We start from the raw sequence: 19,151 nt of genomic DNA, 5'->3' as shown, positions 1-19,151 counted from the left end.
CGTGAGTATATCGACCCTCTTTGACAGAGAGTAGAATAACTCTCCCTGACAGAGTTCTATTACTCCACCTCAAGGGAGTGCTAGTACTCTTCTGCAGAGTGCTAATACTCTCCCCACAAGGATAATAGTACTCCCCCAGACCGAGTGCTACTACTCATCAAAACCGAGTACTTCTACTCCTCCATACCGAGTGTTTCTACTCATCCAAACAGAGTGCTTCTACTCCTAAGAGAGAGATTGTACTCCTAACAGATATTGTGCTCCTTCAGAACAGAATGCTAGTACTCTTCCCAATAGTGTGAAAGCGCTCACTATGCAGCTCTATGGCCACGTTAGAAGGGATTCGCAGTACTTACATGTGGGGGGAGATATTTGATTCCTTCATAAGCTGCTCCTGCACTTATGCTTGGTGACTGGGATGTAATCTGTAGTCGCCGAGTTACTCAAATGAAGCATTTATTGCTCTTAAAAGGTCAAAATCTTTATTGATCAGTCACAAGACAAACTAAATAATAATTTGAGAAACATACCGGCATACACATTAAATCAGATTACTATGATGCCCATGAGCTTTAGAACACATCTCGTAATAAAACATAAGCATATTCTCTAAAGTGTCATCAGTATTACACTCTAGAAATATCCCTTACTTTCGATTGGCTCCATCTTTTCAAAAATAAAGTGTACCATGGAAAGTTAACATAGAACAAACATTAGCAAACTCACAAAGTACTGACACTACAATCGAAGAGAAAGATCCGCCACATTATGGCCAGCAAATGTATTTCTAGCACAAAACGCCTGCACTTATGTGGCAAAGGTTACCAGATGTGCTGCTAAGCATGGGGCTGGTAACGTAGATAAATTGTGGAAGTAACTTTTTTTTGTGCCATATTCAAAGACAGCAGCTCATTTGATAACGTCCTGTAAAATGTATGGACGTTCCTGACTGAGAGTACAGTGCATTCAAAAATGCGTCGTATATTATCATGTGAGGCCGCAGGTCTAGCTTTGCTTATGAATATTCTCCATATAGTAATACATGCATGGGCTGCACCCCATAGTTTCTAAAAGTGTCTTGTTGTGGTTCTGCAGCAATATTCCGCCCGGTCTCAAAGCGGTACAGAGGCTTATCGTAGTTCCCATTCGGTTGGCGTCCTCACGAAAGAAGTTTCCTGGTGCTGTTGGGACTGATCCGTTACATTTTCTCACAAATTAATGAAATCAAATTTACAGTATTATTCATTGTGTAGCAAATGAGCATAAAACTCCAAGCAGCGCTGGCATTAACATCCTGCGCATCAAATTTCTTGTCATATATGGTAGCTTTTCATTCCGTATTGTGGTTTGAACGCTATACTTAATAAAGGGGAAATCAGACATCCACACGTTTGTAGCAATTGCTACAAAGGGAACCTATACGGGTTCCTCGAGAGAAGCCTCACAGTTGAAGAAAAATTCGTCCTGGTCCGGGACTCGAACCCAGGACCATCGCCTTTCCGGGGCAGCCGCTGTACCATCTGAGCTAACCAGGCGGCTAGCAGATGGCAGGGCGAAGTCGAATTTGTCGACAACACGAAGCAAAGGCAAGAGTAGGCTTTGTAGCAATTGCTACGAACTGGTGGATGTCTGATTTTCTCTTTATTAATTACTTCTCTCCTCCTTTCGGTTGTCCGCAGAACTATTACGTCAAACTCTTGCCTTTGCTTCGTGAAGATCATCTCTGAAGATTTCAGCCGAGCCGTACAAGAAAAAAGACGTCAGCTTTCGAATTATGCGAAAGAAAAAAGAGATAACAAAGAAAATCGTGTTCGCTTGAGTTATCATCAATTGATCATCAATGGGCAAACGTTTGTCTGGGATAGCGATATGCGGATGCCAGTTCCACTTCTGGCGCATGCGCGACTGGACAGGGGCAAATGACGCATTCCGAATTCCGTTCCTCCGAAAGATAACTCAGCACGTTGCTCGCAGCCTGAACGGCTCTCTGTCCTGCTTGTAAATTGTCGCAGCATAAAGAACAAAGTCGATAACTTCATGTCTTTAGTAGCCACTGTTAAACCTCAGATTGTGATGACCACCGAATCATGGTTAGACAAGGATATACCTTATGCAGAAATCATTCCGCCTGGTTTTACTGTCTATCGGAAAGATAGGCATGGACATGGCGGGGGAGTATTCCTTTTGATATCAAATGCATTGTCAAGTACACAAATTTTATTTGCAAACGATTCTGAGTCTGTCTGGTGCCTTGTGAAATTGCCTAACGGAAACAATGTAGGCTACGGGACATTCTACCGCCCACCCGGCAGCAGCGACTCATTCGGATTGCTGTCTGAGATGCTATCTCTCCTGCCTAATAGTGTATTTCTAGGGGGGGGATTTCAATTTGCCAGACTTCAACTGGAATGCCGCATGTGTGGCTGGCAATAGGTCCCGTATTTACACAGAGTTCGAAGAACTGCTCGGATTAAATGGATTGCAGCAGTACGTACTGGAACCTACGCGAGAAAATGCAATTCTAGACTTAGTACTTTGCAATGAGCCGAACATAATATCAAAAGTTACTGTTTGCCCAGGTATTAGTGACCACAGAGCAGTTGTCATAGAAGTTAACATACAGCGGGTACGGATGGCGCAAATTCCGCAAAGAAAAGTGTACAGCTACGACAGAGGAGACTATGCTGCTATCAGGACCGAACTTGAAAATTTCTTTCCTACTTTCCAATATATGTCAAACGCACGCTGTCCGTTAACTTTGTGGTCAGCATTTCGGGACAAAATACTTGAACTAGTCGAAAGTCATGTTCCATGCAGGTACCTGCGGCAACGAAAAAAACAAAAACCTTCGTTTAACGTAGAAATACGTAAACTTATAAGGAAAGCAAGACAAACGTATAAAACATTTTCTGCCGACACCAGTCTGGCAAATCAGAAACGCTTGCAAGAGACAAATAAGCTATTGAAAGCAACGATTAAAGCTGCCAAAGATACCTTCTTTGTTAAATTAAACAAAGACTTGAGAGAAAACCCAAAATCTTTTTGGAAATATGTAAAACAAAATCGAAAAGAAGACATATCGATACCATCTTTAACTGTTGACGGCAAAACCGTGACGTCGGACTATCAGAGGGCGGAATGCTTCAACAAGTACTTCCAATCTGTGTTTTCGCTATTACCTGCTGGGGAGACAACGCCAATCAAGGCGATATGATGCCAGACATTAAATTTGATGTTAGTGGCGTCGACTCTTTATTACGGCATTTAGATGACACAAAAGCAATTGGACCTGATGGAATATCCCCAGTAGTCCTTAAAGAGTGTCATGGCATCATTTCTCCGTATTTAACGATCATTTATAAGCTTTCCCTTGAAACAGGCCTCATTCCCCAAGATTGGAAAACGGCAAGCGTGACACCCGTTTTTAAATCGGGCGATAGAAAACTCAGAGGAAACTACAGGCCGATTTCACTAACGTCAATATGTTGCAAAATATTCGAACACATTTTATATAGTAACATATCTGCATTGCTTGACTCAAACGCTTTTTTTACACCTTCCCAGCACGGATACCGAAAAGGTTATTCCTGCAACACACAAATAATAGAATTCCAGCACTTCTTATCTAAAACCATTGATAACAATAGTCAGGTAGACGCGGTTTTTATTGATTTTCAAAAAGCATTCGATATTGTGTCCCATAAGCTCCTAGATGTAAAGCTCGCTGCATTAAATATAAACGAAAACGTTCAAAATTGGATACGAAACTACCTAAACGGAAGAACCCAGTCTGTTGTCCTAAACAACGTAGCATCTTCACCAATAACTGTTTCTTCGGGCGTTCCTCAGGGAAGCGTACTGGGTCCCTTGCTATTTTTAATCTACATAAATGACATTGTCGAACTAATTACATCACCCATAAAACTATTTGCTGATGACTGTGTGATTTACAGAGAAATTACCACTGAAGATGACATAGATACATTGCAAACAGATTTAGATAAGGTAGCGATCTGCTGTAAAAAATGGAACATGAATTTAAATATAAAAAAGTGCAGTAGCGTAAGTTTTTCCAGAAAATTATCCAAATTTCAGTACCGATATAACATCAATGGCACGCTTATCGACATACAGTCGGAATATAAGTATTTAGGAGTCTATTTTACCGAATCACTCACTTGGCATAAACAGATTGACACTGTCATAGCAAAAGCTAGCAGGATGTTTGTTACATTTTATTCGCAGAAATTTTAAACAGGCAACACGCGAAGTTGAAGAAACTTTATACTTCTTACATGTTAGAACAATACTTGATTATGCTTGTGTAATATTGGATCCCTATCAAGATTACCTCATTAATAGACTGGAAAAACTACAGAACTAAGCAGCAAGGTTTGTTTGCAATTATTACAGCCCGTACTCTAGCGTTTCCGAAATGAAGGGCACCTTAGGATGGGATCTACTACATATGCGTAGGCAGAAGTTAAGGCTTAAACTATTGCACCGAATATATAATAATCAGACAGGTATTATTCGCTATAACTATCTTCTGGAACCAGATTATATATCGACTCGCTGTGATAACAACAAAAAGATCTCAGCCTATAACTGCAGAACAAACACTTTCTACTACTCTTTTTTCCCCAAAACAATTAGACAATGGAACAGTTTATCAAATGATATAGTAAATGTGTCAAATAACGAACTATTCTATTCAATCCTGTGACGGCGCTCTTGTAAAACAAATGTATGTGTTATATATCTTGGAACCTGCTTGTTTCACGTTACTTGTAGGCCTTTCTCTAACAGCTATTGTAGTGATTCTGTTTGTCAGTGTATCTGTCCGAAAGCTTCTCTGTATTACTGGTTATATTTTGTTCCCCCCTACGTAATGCCTTTATGGCGATGTAGGTACTCTGTAAATAAATAAATAAAATAAATAAAAGCACTCATATGATTTTAGCAGAAGGAGGAACCACAATTTTACATGTGTCAAATTAATTTCTCAATTCCAAGCTTTCTAACTGACACGTACAGTGCGCACCACACAGTTAAAGCCCTTAATTACTCCTTGTTCCGGCTTCGGGAGCCGCCAGCAGTTCTATTGAACTGGTTTCATGAGCATACACGCAAACGATGATTTCTTAAACCTGGGGTACTGTGCCCCCAATGCTTCCGCTTTCTGGAACCTCAGAGGAAGCAATACTTGTAAAATTAGGTGTAAAATAGATAAAAGGGAAGACATGAAAATCTGTCTGCTTCATGTCAGCGTTTAAAATACAGAATGACAATAGTTTGTATTTGCACCCTAGCATTTACGAGCTGTTAAATTATGTCAGCAGCTGACCAAGCATGAGCTGTTGCTTTTTGGAACGAACACAGGCACCGCGCTCACTGCAAGTATGCATTATGTCACTAAGTGTGCAATGCTATTGCTGCAAGCTGGAATGCTATGGTACCACAATTTTTTTTGTCACATGGATACATCTGTCGAGAGGCAAGGCAAAAAATAGTCACTTCTCACAAAACTAATAAACTTTTCTTTAAAATGCATTTCTAACTTTTCAATGACACTTGCTCCTATGTGTTTGTCTCCAGAGAGCATACTTAATCTTGACTTTCCCGTAAATTCATTACAAAAAATACTATGTTAACATGACTGCCTATAGCACGTGATAATTTTAATCTTGGTGTGACCTACATCATTTTGAAAGTTTTGGTGACATTTAGTCATATAGTACACCGCGTATACCCACATTCTAGTTATCTCGTCCAAATTGCACGGCAATGTATGTTGACTCTTTGTGGCGCGCTCGTCGGCAACACGTGGAGTCGTGCTGGGCTGTTTTTGTTTCATCCTTGTGTCCTTGCAGCTGCTTTATTGCTTTATATAAAGCAGGTGCCTGAAAAATATCGTGTACAGAATTCCACACGAGGTCATGGTGTAAAACAACATTGAGACAGTCAAGAAATAAGGTCACTGCACTAAAAGAAAGTCTTAACTCTTAGTATTCCTACTGAAATGCATGCGAAACATCTAAATGACTGAAATAGTCAACTGCTAAACTGACTAAAATTTTTAGATTTAAAGAAAAAAGAAAGAACTGACACTTCATCCTCGTTCGGCACCAATGTTACAATACTCCTACTAATAGATAGAATATTGGTCATTGTCAGATGTCATACGTCTGTCATTAGTCTGGTGTATCGCAAACACCACTTGTGACACATCCTAAGCGCGTGTCGAGTGTGGCCCCGCACCATGTCAGGTTGTGCCACTGCTCAAGCCGTAAGTTGAGGATGTAAACACGATGCTCAGTAGGGATGAAAATATGGTCCTCCAGTTCAATGGGTATTACTGGATGCGACTATAAAAATGGGCAACAAGGCTTATTATGGCAAGCTTACCCACATTTTAAGACTAACAAGAAACAGTTCACTGCGGCCTCCATCTAATCTTTCTAAATGGCATGAACTTGTTTTCACTTACGAGGTTCGCAATGGACGTTCATTTTAGACAGACTCGACTATTGCTGCAGTTTGACATCTAGCATTTTACATTCTTAAAGGTAGGTAAAGGTGGCAGTTAGACCACAGGTATTAGTCTATTAGACTAATTATTTGTTTTGTGTATGACAGGCGACTGGTAACACAGAACTAAGGCAACGTATTATTTCGATAGTTTATTTCTCCACTAAATATATTAAAGCGAAAAACACATTTTGATCTGCCATGCACTAGCAAAATGCACAGATTACGCTTGTAACCCCCTGATAAAGGGTGATTTAACAATTCATATGATATAACTCTGAAGCGCCAACCCATATTCGCAAATACACAGGCATGTCCAAAACAGTAAGCGTATGCAGAACGTCTTTGCACCTGTAATTCTACAGAGTAGCCGCTATATTCGATGCCGATCCATAACTCGTCGCCTGAAAGTTCATCCAGTTCGTATGCATAAACCCCCTTTCACATTCTCATCGTGCTCGAAAACCGCAACACGAGACATAAAATCAGACTTATGGTCACACCATTTCAATACATGAGCAAAAACAGCTGTCTTATTCAGCCTAAAATATGAATTCCTCATGCACTTTCAGTAAGTTGAAGATAACGTGCCTAGCTGACCTCTCGCAGCATGCGGCTGAATGCCTGCGGCACTTTTTCTAACTAGCACTGGCGCTGCACGTAACTTCACTGGTCGCAGATTGCCCATGGGTGAAAGATACCGTCAAGCGTGCGGCTTATTATAACGAAAGCATGCCGCCAGCAAAATGACGCCTTCTGTTATGGGATTCCTTATTTGAACAGCGCTCCCTACACAGTATATTGCCAAACTGAATAAATTCAAACACATAAAACGGACGCTAAGCACGCTCCGCATAGGCTCGGAATCATGGGCTGGTAAACAAACTATTTTATGCATCCCCTCGCCTCCGGTCTTATTGAACATACCATGGTTCTGGCAACGTTTGCAATTTTCAGAGCTCTTACGGATGGCGGCAAGTGACAAAATCACATACAGTTATCGCGACAACTGGTTTTTCGTTTAACATCGATAGACACAGCGCGCTTGCCTAGTCCGTTGTCAATCGCGTCGGCAAAACGTCGCGACGGCTTCCTGGCGATAGCATGTCATATACGCAGAATGTGCTCGTAAATTAGAATTAGCTTACCGTGTAGGATTTATTATATTCAACGAATGGCGAAAGACTGCCCTGTTTTGGCGGCGACGCGAGATGGCTGACACCATTTCCCTTGCTTGGCCTTCGTTCCTGCTCGCTGGACTTGTCACCTTTCTCCGGTGCTAAGCTGTTTCGCGATGTTGCGCGCGCGCGCGCTGGGGCAACTCCGAGTGAAAAAGTCGAGCACTGGCTCCGCTTCCCTTTGCACTGTGGCTGCCTGTTGCCTTAGAAGTAACGGTATGCTCTTTTCTCAGCGTGCGTAAGTGACACATCGCCATGTTCAGCGCCAGTCTCCTACACTTGAAGCAGGAACTTATGCTACATTTTGTTCACTATTGTCCCAAGAGTAGAAAGGGCATTCTACTCTCTTTCAGAAGGGCAGAGTGAAAGGAACATTGCACTCTCTCATCGCTATGCATGTCACTCCAATCCTCATTTTGCGGGAGTGAAACACTCCTTTGAAGAGTAAATTTGTCCCTTTACTCCTGCGATACTCTCCCCAGTTTTTGGAGTTTTCAGCCAGCATGGGAATGATGGTTAGTATTACATGGATTTGTTGAAACTTCTTTGTGATTTCAAACGGCTTCTTGACTTTTTAAAGTCATCCTTTTCAACAAAATACTGTGTTATAATTAATCAAATAAACATTATTAAAATTATCTCACCCGCCACGGTGGCTTAGCGGCTATGGCGTTGCACTGCTAAGCCGAGGTCGCGGGATTAAATCTCAGTCGCGACAGCTGCATTTCGATGGGGGCGAAATGCGAAAACGCCGGTTCCCCGTTCATTGGGGGCGTGTTAAAGGTCCCCAGTTGGACAAAATTAATCCAGAGCGCCCCCCCTATTACGTGCCTCATAATCAAATCATCGTTTTGGCACGTAAAAGCCCAGAATTCAATAAAATTATCTGACGGCAGAATTAGAACAGAGGACTTCTGTAGCACAAGAGCGCGATACTGAAGCCATTACGCCGCGGGCGCATGCAGCTACAAGCGGCGCAGAACATCCTTATGAATTTCTCGCGGGAAAAATGCCAGCGCGTTGAGACGCTTGGGGCGTTTTCGACTTGGCCGCTTCGACGGGAGGAACAATTAGTAGCCATTCTGCGAGTTCTCAGAGTCTTCTACATTTAGAAAAGTACAGATTGCTTTGGAATTGAGGACGACGAAGGCAAATGACGCGTAATAAACAGAGCCACGTACAAGAACCTCTGAATCCACAAGCACGCAGGTCAGACAAATCCATGTCATAACCATCATTCTCGTAGTAGCTGAACGATTACAACGCCAGAGTCTATTAATTATTATAGGAAACGAAATATTGTGCTGAACTTTCTGTGCATCTAATCGGGAGTTACGCCCATGCAGCGCCTATCGGAATAAGATTCTGGGAAGGCGGAAATATGATGGAAAGCTTCATTTGCTGCCACACGTTGACGTCACAGAGGGGTTCGACAGAGAGCTGCGTTTCGCGGTGGCGCGTGCGCAATGAGGTAAATTGAAGGAATAATTTCGCGCCACTTCTTTCATATCAGATGGCAGCTTAGAAATGTATAAGCAGGGAACCAGACTTATGACTGTTCCCTTCAAGTTTCCAACATATATATGTGCTCGCCGTAAAGCTTGAAACTGAGAATTCGTACAATGAGTTTATTAGATAATGGATTGCCTTTTGTCCCAAATTATGTCTGCCTGGGCAGATAAATCATATGTAGTGGCGTGATTCCAGTGACTCCTTAAGGTTTTAAAAAAGTGTGCGAAGTAAATAAGAAAAAGAAACAACAAAACATTTTATTTTAACTTTATTAATGCATCTGTTCACTCTGCTGTCCGTGCCCTAAAAAGAAATTCGCACAAATATGGAAACCTATATTTATTAGCTGCCGTCTGATTTGCCTAACCCCGTACCCTTTCAAAATGTACTAAAACGTAATCTAAGCTTATCGTAAGCAATATAAAAGACGTTTGCGTCTTTTAAAACGATGTGTGGTGTTCTAGTATCACACTTTCCTGCTTCAACATCTGGTGACGTGACATTTTTGATGCATTACTCTCGTTGTCATGGTGTGAACATAAGATCACCTTTCAACCTTAACAAATGAATACGGGTAAGCGCAATTCTAAGACGGGACAGAAGATAGACACCTTTCAACCATTTCTGATTTAGAAGTCATCTCACCGAACGAGAATGCCAATTGTGAACCCCACTACTTTTCAGATAATATAAATATGTCTTCGTATTATTTCTGTTACCAAAATGACTCCCAAATTTCATTTACGTAATGATATATAATTTTATAATGATACGCCCGATGGCCATGCTTTCATTATCAGTTGAGAAAAACTCGAGAGAGAGTAAAACATCTTTATTAATAATATTTGAATGGCGAGAACAGTGTGGGAGGAACCCTCAGTCCAGGGTACCTAAGATGATTCCGGCGATGTTTCGAGCCCGTTGTATCACTGCTCGGAGGACCTAGGGAGGTCCGTTGCGGAGGGCATCGTCCCACAGCTCTTTGTTGCGTAGGGGGTAAAGGAGAGTTGGCAAGGGAGGAAAGAGGTTTGCAGTGCACTCAATCGTGACGTGGAAGATTGTGGGCGAGCTGCCACAGCCAGGGCAACGACCTGCATAACAGTGTCGGTACAATTTATTGAGAGAGACAAGATTAGGAAAAGTTGCGGTTTGTAACTGGCGTAATGCCACTGCTTCCTCCCGCGAGAAGGACGGCGGTGGTGCGGCGTGGGTGCGACGAATGCGTGTATAATGACGGAGTATGTCTTTATAACGGCGCAAGGGATCCTCCCACTCTGAGCTAGTCGCCTCACCACGCCGAGTCGCCCGGAGGGAAATTTCGCGGGCAACCGCATGTGCGCGTTCGTTGCCGGGCAGCGAGGTATGACCAGGGGTCCAGAGTAAGTGGATGCGGGGAGGTGTGGTTGGTGTATTTTGCGGGATCTGTTTGAGAATTTGGTGCTCCGCTCTCGGGATGCCATGTCCTGATAGGAACGCCCGGCATGCCTGTTGCGAGTCCGTCAATATGTACACTTCCTCAGGAACACGGATGGCGTATCGAATTGCAAGAGCAACACCGAGAATTTCTCCGTAAGCGGCATTTGTTCCGCGCATTGCAGCAGAGTCTCTCAGGGATTCGGTGCCATCCAAAACTACGGAGATATAGCCCTCTTGAGTGCGTGATGTGTCCGTGTATAAAGTGTGTGTTTCCGGGATTTTTGCAAGCATGCGGCCAATGTATCGTACACGGGCTTTGCGCCGCCCTTTGTCATGCTCGTGGTGCATATTACGTGGCAATGGATGAATACTTAGTGCTTGGCGTATCGCTGACGACAAGATCGTTGGACGGGTTTCAGACTCAAGGGGTGGGACAGAGTATCCTAGCCGTGTGAGAAGATGGCGGCCAGTAGCAGTGAGTAGGAGGCGCTGGCGATGGCTGACCCAATGTGCCTCTAGCCGCTCGCCTAGTGTGTTATGTGTCCCTAAGTTAAGGAGACGATGTGTGGAAGTATAGTTCGGGAGGCCATGGGCCAGCTTCGTCGCTTTGCAAATCATTGCGTCTATGCGAAGTTGTTGCGCTTGGGTCAACCGCTGAAATGGGAGATGATATGTAAGGCGGCTGATCACGCATGCCTCCACCAAGCGCAGCAGGTCCTCTTCTCGAAGGCCCGAGCGCCTGTTGGAGACCCTCCGGATCATGGCCAGAATTTGCTCAATCTGTCTGGATAGAAGGTAAACAGTGTAGTTTGACCTGCCATCCGCTTGGATGTGTAGGCCGAGGATACGAGCACGATTAACCTGTGGTATCGGTGTGCCATCCACATGCACAGTGATAGGGGGAGTAGAGGAACGGCTCCGGTGGCGAATGATTATGAGCTCCGACTTTTCCGGAGCACATCTTAAGCCGCATTTTCTCGCATACTCGGAAACTGTATCGACTGCTTGCTGCAGTCGGTCCTGGGTGTCTCCGTCGGAACCCCGTGTCGACCAGATAGTAATGTCGTCCGCATAAATAGCGTAGGCGACATCAGGGATCTGGTCGAGTAGTCGGGGGAGCCCTGCGAGCGCGATATTGAATAAAGTAAGGGAAAGAACTGAGCCCTGGGGTGTCCCACGTCCTACAAGGCGAATCGCGCCGGATCGATGCGGTCCGATTCCTACGGTGGCTGTGCGATCTCGAAGAAATGCGAGGATATAGTTGTACATACGAATTCCACAGTGTGAATGTGCAACATTGCGAAGGATGATGTCATGTTCAACATTATCGAATGCCCCTTTTAGGTCTAAGGCGATGAGTGCTCTCGTTTGGGCGGACGACGGAGGTCCTATGACTTCCTCCCGCAGTTGTAAAAGCACATCTTCGGCAGACAGATGAGCCCGATGGAATTGTGCCGTTTAACGTCGCGAGGGCCGCCGCGGGTTGCGCCGGCTGCGGACGAGGCTGGACCACCGGACGTTCGTTAGCGTGCGGCCTCTTTGTCCCCGTGAAGGTTTCTCGATTTATCCGCCGTCAAAATGCGCTCCCAGGAATCGATGCACGGCCACTGAGCACAGCGGCGGGTATATTTAATGGCCAGCGACTCGCGCCTGCAGTTTATGTGCAATGTTTTCCCAGCGGAGTGCTTTACCGGGGCTATGCAGTGTGCAAGAGTAAATAAATAGTACCGCGACTTCTTTTTTCGGCAGTGTTTTGAGTGTGAACTGTGATGTCGATACAGCGTGCTGCGCAGTTTGAGGTCGTATTTATCAAACCTTACGCACGGATTTTCGGCTGAATCGGTATGACATCATTACTACTTGGCTTGAATACCGTAATCTGCAGTACTAGGGTACCCGCTAAAGAAAATAACATACTATACAGCTTAATAATCGATAATGAGATAACCTGGCCTTTCAGCTCGGGACTTCTAACACTTCCTTTAAAAGCAGCAATCCACCTGAGAAATCCTAAATTGTGGAGGCCAGTCATTCTTTTAAACACAGATTGCAAGATAATTACAACACTATTAGAAATTACAATGCGTGACATACTCTCACAAACAGTGTCACCCTTTGAAGCACGCTCTGTCCCAAGTAGATTCACATTTGCAATGCTTACGATAGTTCGAGACACATTAGAATACGCAGTGCAAAAAAAGGTTAAGGGAGCATTCATATCACTAAACCAAGCAAAAGTCTTCGACCACGTAGAACATCGACACCTTCTCGATACACTACACAGGTACAACCTCCCAGGAGACTTCATTAGTAAAATTAAAGCTATGTAATCTAATCGAAAGCGTAGTCTAATAAGAAATAATGAAAACCTCAAAAGCTTTAACGCCCTGCGAGAGTCCGCCAAGGATGCGCTGTGAGTCCTATTTTATTTATTTTATAAGTTATAAGTTTTATAAGCTATAAGTTAACTTAAAAAGATAAACGAAACAACATAATTTCAAAGCTGCCCCTTGCTTAGGCAAATCAGGATTAAAGTAACACGAGGGTTGCAATGTGGGCTTGTTGGTAATGCATCTTCAAGGGGAGTACGGTAGCGTGATTAAAAGACGGGAGAAAAGAAGACACATAGGGACACACACAGCGCTGTGTGTGTCACTATGTGTCTTCTTTTGTCCCGTCTTTTAAGCGCGCTACCGTACTCCCTTTAAGAGGAAGCTTTAGCTCGGGCCCAACTCCGACGCGGCCTATTCAAATACATGTAAAACGCAAAAAGGTTTTTATGAGATAACTCCTGGACCGATTTTGATGAAATTTGTCGCATTTGAAAGAGAAAGTTAAATTCTAGTGACTGTTGGAAGCGGAATTTCGATTTAGGGCTTGAATTTTCTTAAAACGATTTTGAAATATTTGACCGTTTGAAAAAAATAGAATCACGAAGTTTACAAATTCATAGCTTTGCATAAAGAACTGATATCACGGCTCTGTAAACGGCATTCAATAGATCATTGAAAGCGGACAAATTCAATATGTCATCTTACATCTTACATGAATTTGTTACGTTGGCTACAACGGTTTTGCAAAAGTTGTATTTCCCTATGATTAAATTTTTTTATATTTATGTGTAACATATCAATTTTGTCCGCTTTAGATGTACTATTAGATTCAATTCACAGAATTGTATTATCATTTTTAGTGGTTAAGTTACAGAGTTGTAAACTTGATAGTTTCGTTTTTTGAAAATTTCCGATTTTTGCCAATTTTTAACAAAAAATTGACAATCTAACTCAAAAATTCGAAACCAACAGTCACTAGATTTTAAGTTTGTCTTTTAAATGCAACAAACCTCGTCAAATTTGGTGCAGTGGTTGCCGAGAAAAACGAATTCTCCTTTTACATGTATTTAGATAGGAGCACTTGAGCTAAAGCTTCCTCTTAAAGTAACACCTTATGCACACGATGTTTTCATGTTTTTATATACATAAGAAATGGAGGAAGATTTAGTTACTTTATTATAATGTTTAACGAGTGTGCGTCAATGTCTGGTACACGATTAAATTTAGGCAAAAGCAATGTTCTATTTTAGCGACACTGAAGGCCTCCTGCCAGAAATCCAAATAGTTCGAAAAGCAGAAGCAGTGGACGTTGTTTTCGAGCCAGCAAAAGTGTTGCCACATATGTGGAATGCAATAATAGAAAGAATGAAAACACCATTCTTGGTGTTTTCATACGCGCTTCTGCGTAGCAACACCGAATCAATCACTAAAAGAAGAAAATAGATATCATCGAAACAAGAGCATATGCATACGCATTCTTTCTGGCACGACTGGCTATTATTCCGCGTAAAGCGGTAAATTGAATCACAATGTTAGTAAATACATACTTATGGGAAAGCAATTGACCGCCGCTTGCAAGAACGGAACCACTTCAATTTCCTAGAGACATAGGAGGACTAAGCCTGACAGACTCCGAAACAATCTCGCGTGTACTAGCTATTAAAACAATACCAAGCATGAGTTAAGACAGCAATTTTCAAGCATGTGATCTTCTAGTATATTGGGTAAGAACGCTCAGGGAGCACTTGGACATGAAATAACATAAGATTTCACAGGTAGAACTACCATAGACATTCTACAAAATTATAACAAACAAGAAAAACATAATGAAGAATAGCCGCAAATAGATATGAATCCCAGCAAAATATCTCGTATGACACATATGCCACATATCCGATAATCTCGTATGATCATATGAGAACAGATATGAAACATTTGTTCTCATATCATCTTACGACATTATTGGATATATGGCATTTTTGTCATGGGATATTTTGTGACAGGGACAACAACATCGATGCAAATAAATAAAATCTCGGCATGCAAATTAATATTTACGCGAGGAAGGAAAACCGGATAAAAAATTGTCAGTCTGGTTTGGGACAACGATGCCGGAAGAAGTCAAAGACTTGGAATAGAAAAAACAATGTGGAGAACTCTCTAAAAAAGAGAGGCTTTATAAGTTGTGCGTCGCACCTCAACATCAACACCTGACACGCACTCTTCGAATGCTGCTGAGCCCGTCCAGTATGGAAGATGGTGCAACGAATATTTAAACTCTGAGATTAGATACTTACGTAAATGGAGTTTTTTGAGCGATTAGTTCTTCTAATAACAATGATTCTCATTTAGAAAACGAGGAATGTCGTAATAGTAAATATAAAGCCCTAAAGAGCATCTACCCCCACCATGAAAAAAAGCGAGACTTTTGCTACGAGGTCAAACGAATTAGATACAGACAGGAAAGCGTCCTTTCTACGACGCTGGCGCACAATATCTTTCAGAATAAAGAATGGTAAATGCCAGTGATACCATACTGAGTAAAATAAAAACACACACACAGGAAACATATTGTTGTGTTATCATCGCCGCTAAAGCGATAGCGGCGGCACGACTATCGCGACAGCTTGTTATATTAGCCCAGTCAAGTGGCCACCGGGCTGCATTCCACTACGAGCCGTCATGAGATAAACCACGTTTGTTTTCGCTTACGCCTTCTTCCTTCAGCTGCGGTTTTCCCCCCGCGAAAACACTACATTGGCGACGACGGTGGGACCCTGACCAATTCTACGGCAAGCTGACATGGCAATGGAAGGCCCGGCAGCGGCGGGTGCAGTGACGCAAATCGTGGGTCGACTGGGACACATCGAGCCCTTTGACGAGTCCGCAAGCGACTGGTCGTCATACGAGGAACGCTTGTCGTCGTTTCTTCAGGTCAACCGTATCCCCGAGGACGACAAGGTACACGCTTTTTTGAGTGTCATAGGCCCAAAGACGTACAGTCTTCTTAAGTCATTGACCGCGCCGGAATTACCGTCAGCTAAAGGTTTCGAGTTTTTAAAGAGACTTCTTGGTGACCATTTTGTCACCGAAACCGTAGGTAATTAGGGAACGCGCAAAATTTCACAGAAGAGCACAATTTGAGACTGAATCCAATTCGGAATATGTTGCGCAGTTGCGGAAATTGGCACAGACATGCGAATTTGAATCCGCCCTTGATCAGTCATTGCGGGACCAGTTTGTCGGCGGTCTGCGCCGAGAAGAGGTACAACGCGTGTCATCCACGGAGGATAACAAGCTAACCTTGTAGAAAGCCGTAGAACGAGCGCTAGCCATAGAAGCGGCGAAAAAGGGCGTTGCAGAAGAGCGCGCTTCGGAATCGATCGTATCAGACGTTCCCAAAATCGGAGCGGTTGGGAAAACTCATATGATGCAGGGAAATTGCTACCGCTGCGGATCTGCGAAACATGCAAACAGACTGTGCCCGAACGTTGCGGTCATCTGTTTCAAATGTGATAAGAAAGGGCCCATTCAAAGAGTGTGCCAAGCTAATAAGAAGACAGTGACGAAGGGAGCGCGTCGAAACGCGATGAAGGGGTTGAGTCCCGTACAAGCTTCTGTTAGCGCGAAGGGAATTGTTTCGCCTGGTATGGAGCCGATAAAAATTTCACTGCAAGTACAAGACGTACCCTTGGAAATGGGGCTGGATACGGGGGCTACTGTGACCGTAATAGCTTTTGCATCAGCTTCGTCAAATGTTTCCCTCAATCAAGGTCGTGCCAACGACGCTGAAGCTGCGGACGTTCGGTTGAGCCATAATCCAGCCTGTCGGAGTTGCTCACGTTGCCATGCAGTACGCAGAGCAGAGGGCCCAGCTGCCTTTTTACATCACGAGAGAAAAGGGACCCCCTTTGCTAGGTCGACAATGGTTGGTGGAAACGGGGGCTACTGTGTCTGTAATGTCTTTGGATCAGCTTCGTCAAATCTTTCCCTCACTCAAGGTCGTGCCAACGACGCTGAAGCTGCGGACGTTCGATGGAGCCATCATCCAGCCTGTCGGAGTTGCTCACGTTGCCGTGCAGTAGGCAGAGCAGAGGGCCCAGCTGCCTTTTACATCACTAGAGAAAAGGGACCCTTTTATCTAGGTTGACAATGGTCGCTGGATAAGGGGGGCTGTGTCCGTAATGTCTTTGGATCAGCTTCGTCAAATATTTCCCTCACTCAAGGTCGTGCCAACGACGCTGAAGCTGCGGACGTTCGATGGAGCCATCATCCAGCCTGTCGGAGTTGCTCACGTTCCCGTGCAGTACGCAGAGCAGAGGGCCCAGCTGTCTTATTACATCACGAAAGAAAAGGGACCCCCTTTGCAAGGTCGACCATGGTTGCTGGATACGGGTTGGCTGTGTCCGTAATGTCTTTGAATCAGCTTCGACGAATGTTTCCCTCAATCAAGATCGTGCCAACGACGCTGAAGCTGGGGACGTTCGATGGAGCCATCATCCAGCCTGTCAGAGTTGCTCACGCTGCCGTGCAGTACGCCGAGCAGAGGGTCCAACTGCATTTTTACATCACGAGAGAAAAGGGACCCCCTTTGCTAGGTCGACAATGGCTGCTGGATACGGGCTTGGGTCCGTAATGTCTTTGGATCAGCTTCGCCAAATCTTTCCCTCACTCAAGGCCGTGCCAACGACGCTGAAGCTGCGGACGTTCGATGGAGCCACCATCCAGCCTGTCGGAGTTGCATACGTTGCCGTGCAGTACGCAGAGCAGAGGGCCCAGCTGCCTTTTTACATCACGAGAGAAAAGGGACCCCCTTTGCTAGGTCGACAATGCTTGGTGGAAACGGGGGCTACTGTGTCTGTAATGTCTTTGGATCAGCTTCGTCAAATCTTTCCCTCACTCAAGGTCGTGCCAACGACGCTGAAGCTGCGGACGTTCGATGGAGCCATCATCCAGCCTGTCGGAGTTGCTCACGTTGCCGTGCAGTAGGCAGAGCAGAGGGCCCAGCTGCCTTTTACATCACTAGAGAAAAGGGACCCTTTTATCTAGGTTGACAATGGTCGCTGGATAAGGGGGGCTGTGTCCGTAATGTCTTTGGATCAGCTTCGTCAAATATTTCCCTCACTCAAGGTCGTGCCAACGACGCTGAAGCTGCGGACGTTCGATGGAGCCATCATCCAGCCTGTCGGAGTTGCTCACTTTCCCGTGCAGTACGCAGAGCAGAGGGCCCAGCTGTCTTATTACATCACGAAAGAAAAGGGACCCCCTTTGCAAGGTCGACCATGGTTGCTGGATACGGGTTGGCTGTGTCCGTAATGTCTTTGAATCAGCTTCGACGAATGTTTCCCTCAATCAAGATCGTGCCAACGACGCTGAAGCTGGGGACGTTCGATGGAGCCATCATCCAGCCTGTCAGAGTTGCTCACGCTACCGTGCAGTACGCCGAGCACAGGGTCCAACTGCATTTTTACATCACGAGAGAAAAGGGACCCCCTTTGCTAGGTCGACAATGGTTGCTGGATACGGGCTTCGGTCCGTAATGTCTTTGGATCAGCTTCGCCAAATCTTTCCCTCACTCAAGGCCGTGCCAACGACGCTGAAGCTGCGGACGTTCGATGGAGCCACCATCCAGCCTGTCGGAGTTGCTCACGCTGCCGTGCAGTACGCAGAGTAGAGGGCCCAGCTTCCTTTTTACATCACGAGAGAAAAGGGACCCCCCTTGCTAGTCGACAATGGTTGCTGGATACGGGAGGGGGGGCTGTGTCCGTAATGTCTTTGGATCAGCTTCGTCTAATGTTTCCCTCACACAAAGTCGTGCCAACGACGCTGAAGCTGCGGACGTTCGATGGAGCCATCATCCAGCCTGTCGGAGTTGCTCACGTTGCCGTGCAGTACGCAGAGCAGAGGTCCCAGCTGCCTTTTTACATCACGAGAGAAAAGGGACCCCCCTTGCTAGGTCGACAATGGTTGCTGGATACGGGGACTACTGTATCCGTAATGTCTTTGGATCTGCTTCGCCAAATGTTTGCCTCACTCAAGGTCGTGCCAACGACGCTGAAGCTGCGGACGTTCGATGACGCCATCATCCAGCCTGTCGGAGTTGCTCACGTTGCCATGCAGTACGAAGGGCATTGGGCCCAGCTGCCTTTTTACATTACGAGAGAAAAGGGACCCCCTTTGC

At 44.6% G+C, this 19,151-nt stretch overlaps 1 protein-coding gene and 1 pseudogene across 1 annotated transcript in view; both read left to right on the top strand.

Moving 5' to 3' along the window:
• The first annotated feature begins 842 nt into the window (after positions 1-842).
• LOC142566798 (uncharacterized) lies at positions 843-6,650 on the top strand (annotated as a pseudogene).
• Positions 6,651-15,723: 9,073 nt separating this feature from the next.
• Positions 15,724-19,151, top strand: part of LOC142566715 (uncharacterized) — a 168,693-nt gene continuing 165,265 nt past the window's right edge. Inside the window, exon 1 of the mRNA XM_075677556.1 lies at positions 15,724-15,931. Within this exon, the coding sequence (XP_075533671.1) occupies positions 15,773-15,931 (159 nt within the window). The 5' untranslated portion in view covers positions 15,724-15,772. The remainder of the gene's footprint in view (positions 15,932-19,151) is intronic.

This window comes from Dermacentor variabilis, unplaced genomic scaffold, assembly GCF_050947875.1.
Source record: "Dermacentor variabilis isolate Ectoservices unplaced genomic scaffold, ASM5094787v1 scaffold_13, whole genome shotgun sequence".
Classification (NCBI taxonomy): domain Eukaryota; kingdom Metazoa; phylum Arthropoda; class Arachnida; order Ixodida; family Ixodidae; genus Dermacentor; species Dermacentor variabilis.
The sequence above is the reverse complement of the archived record's forward strand: the minus strand, read 5'-3'. Positions and strand labels throughout refer to the sequence as shown.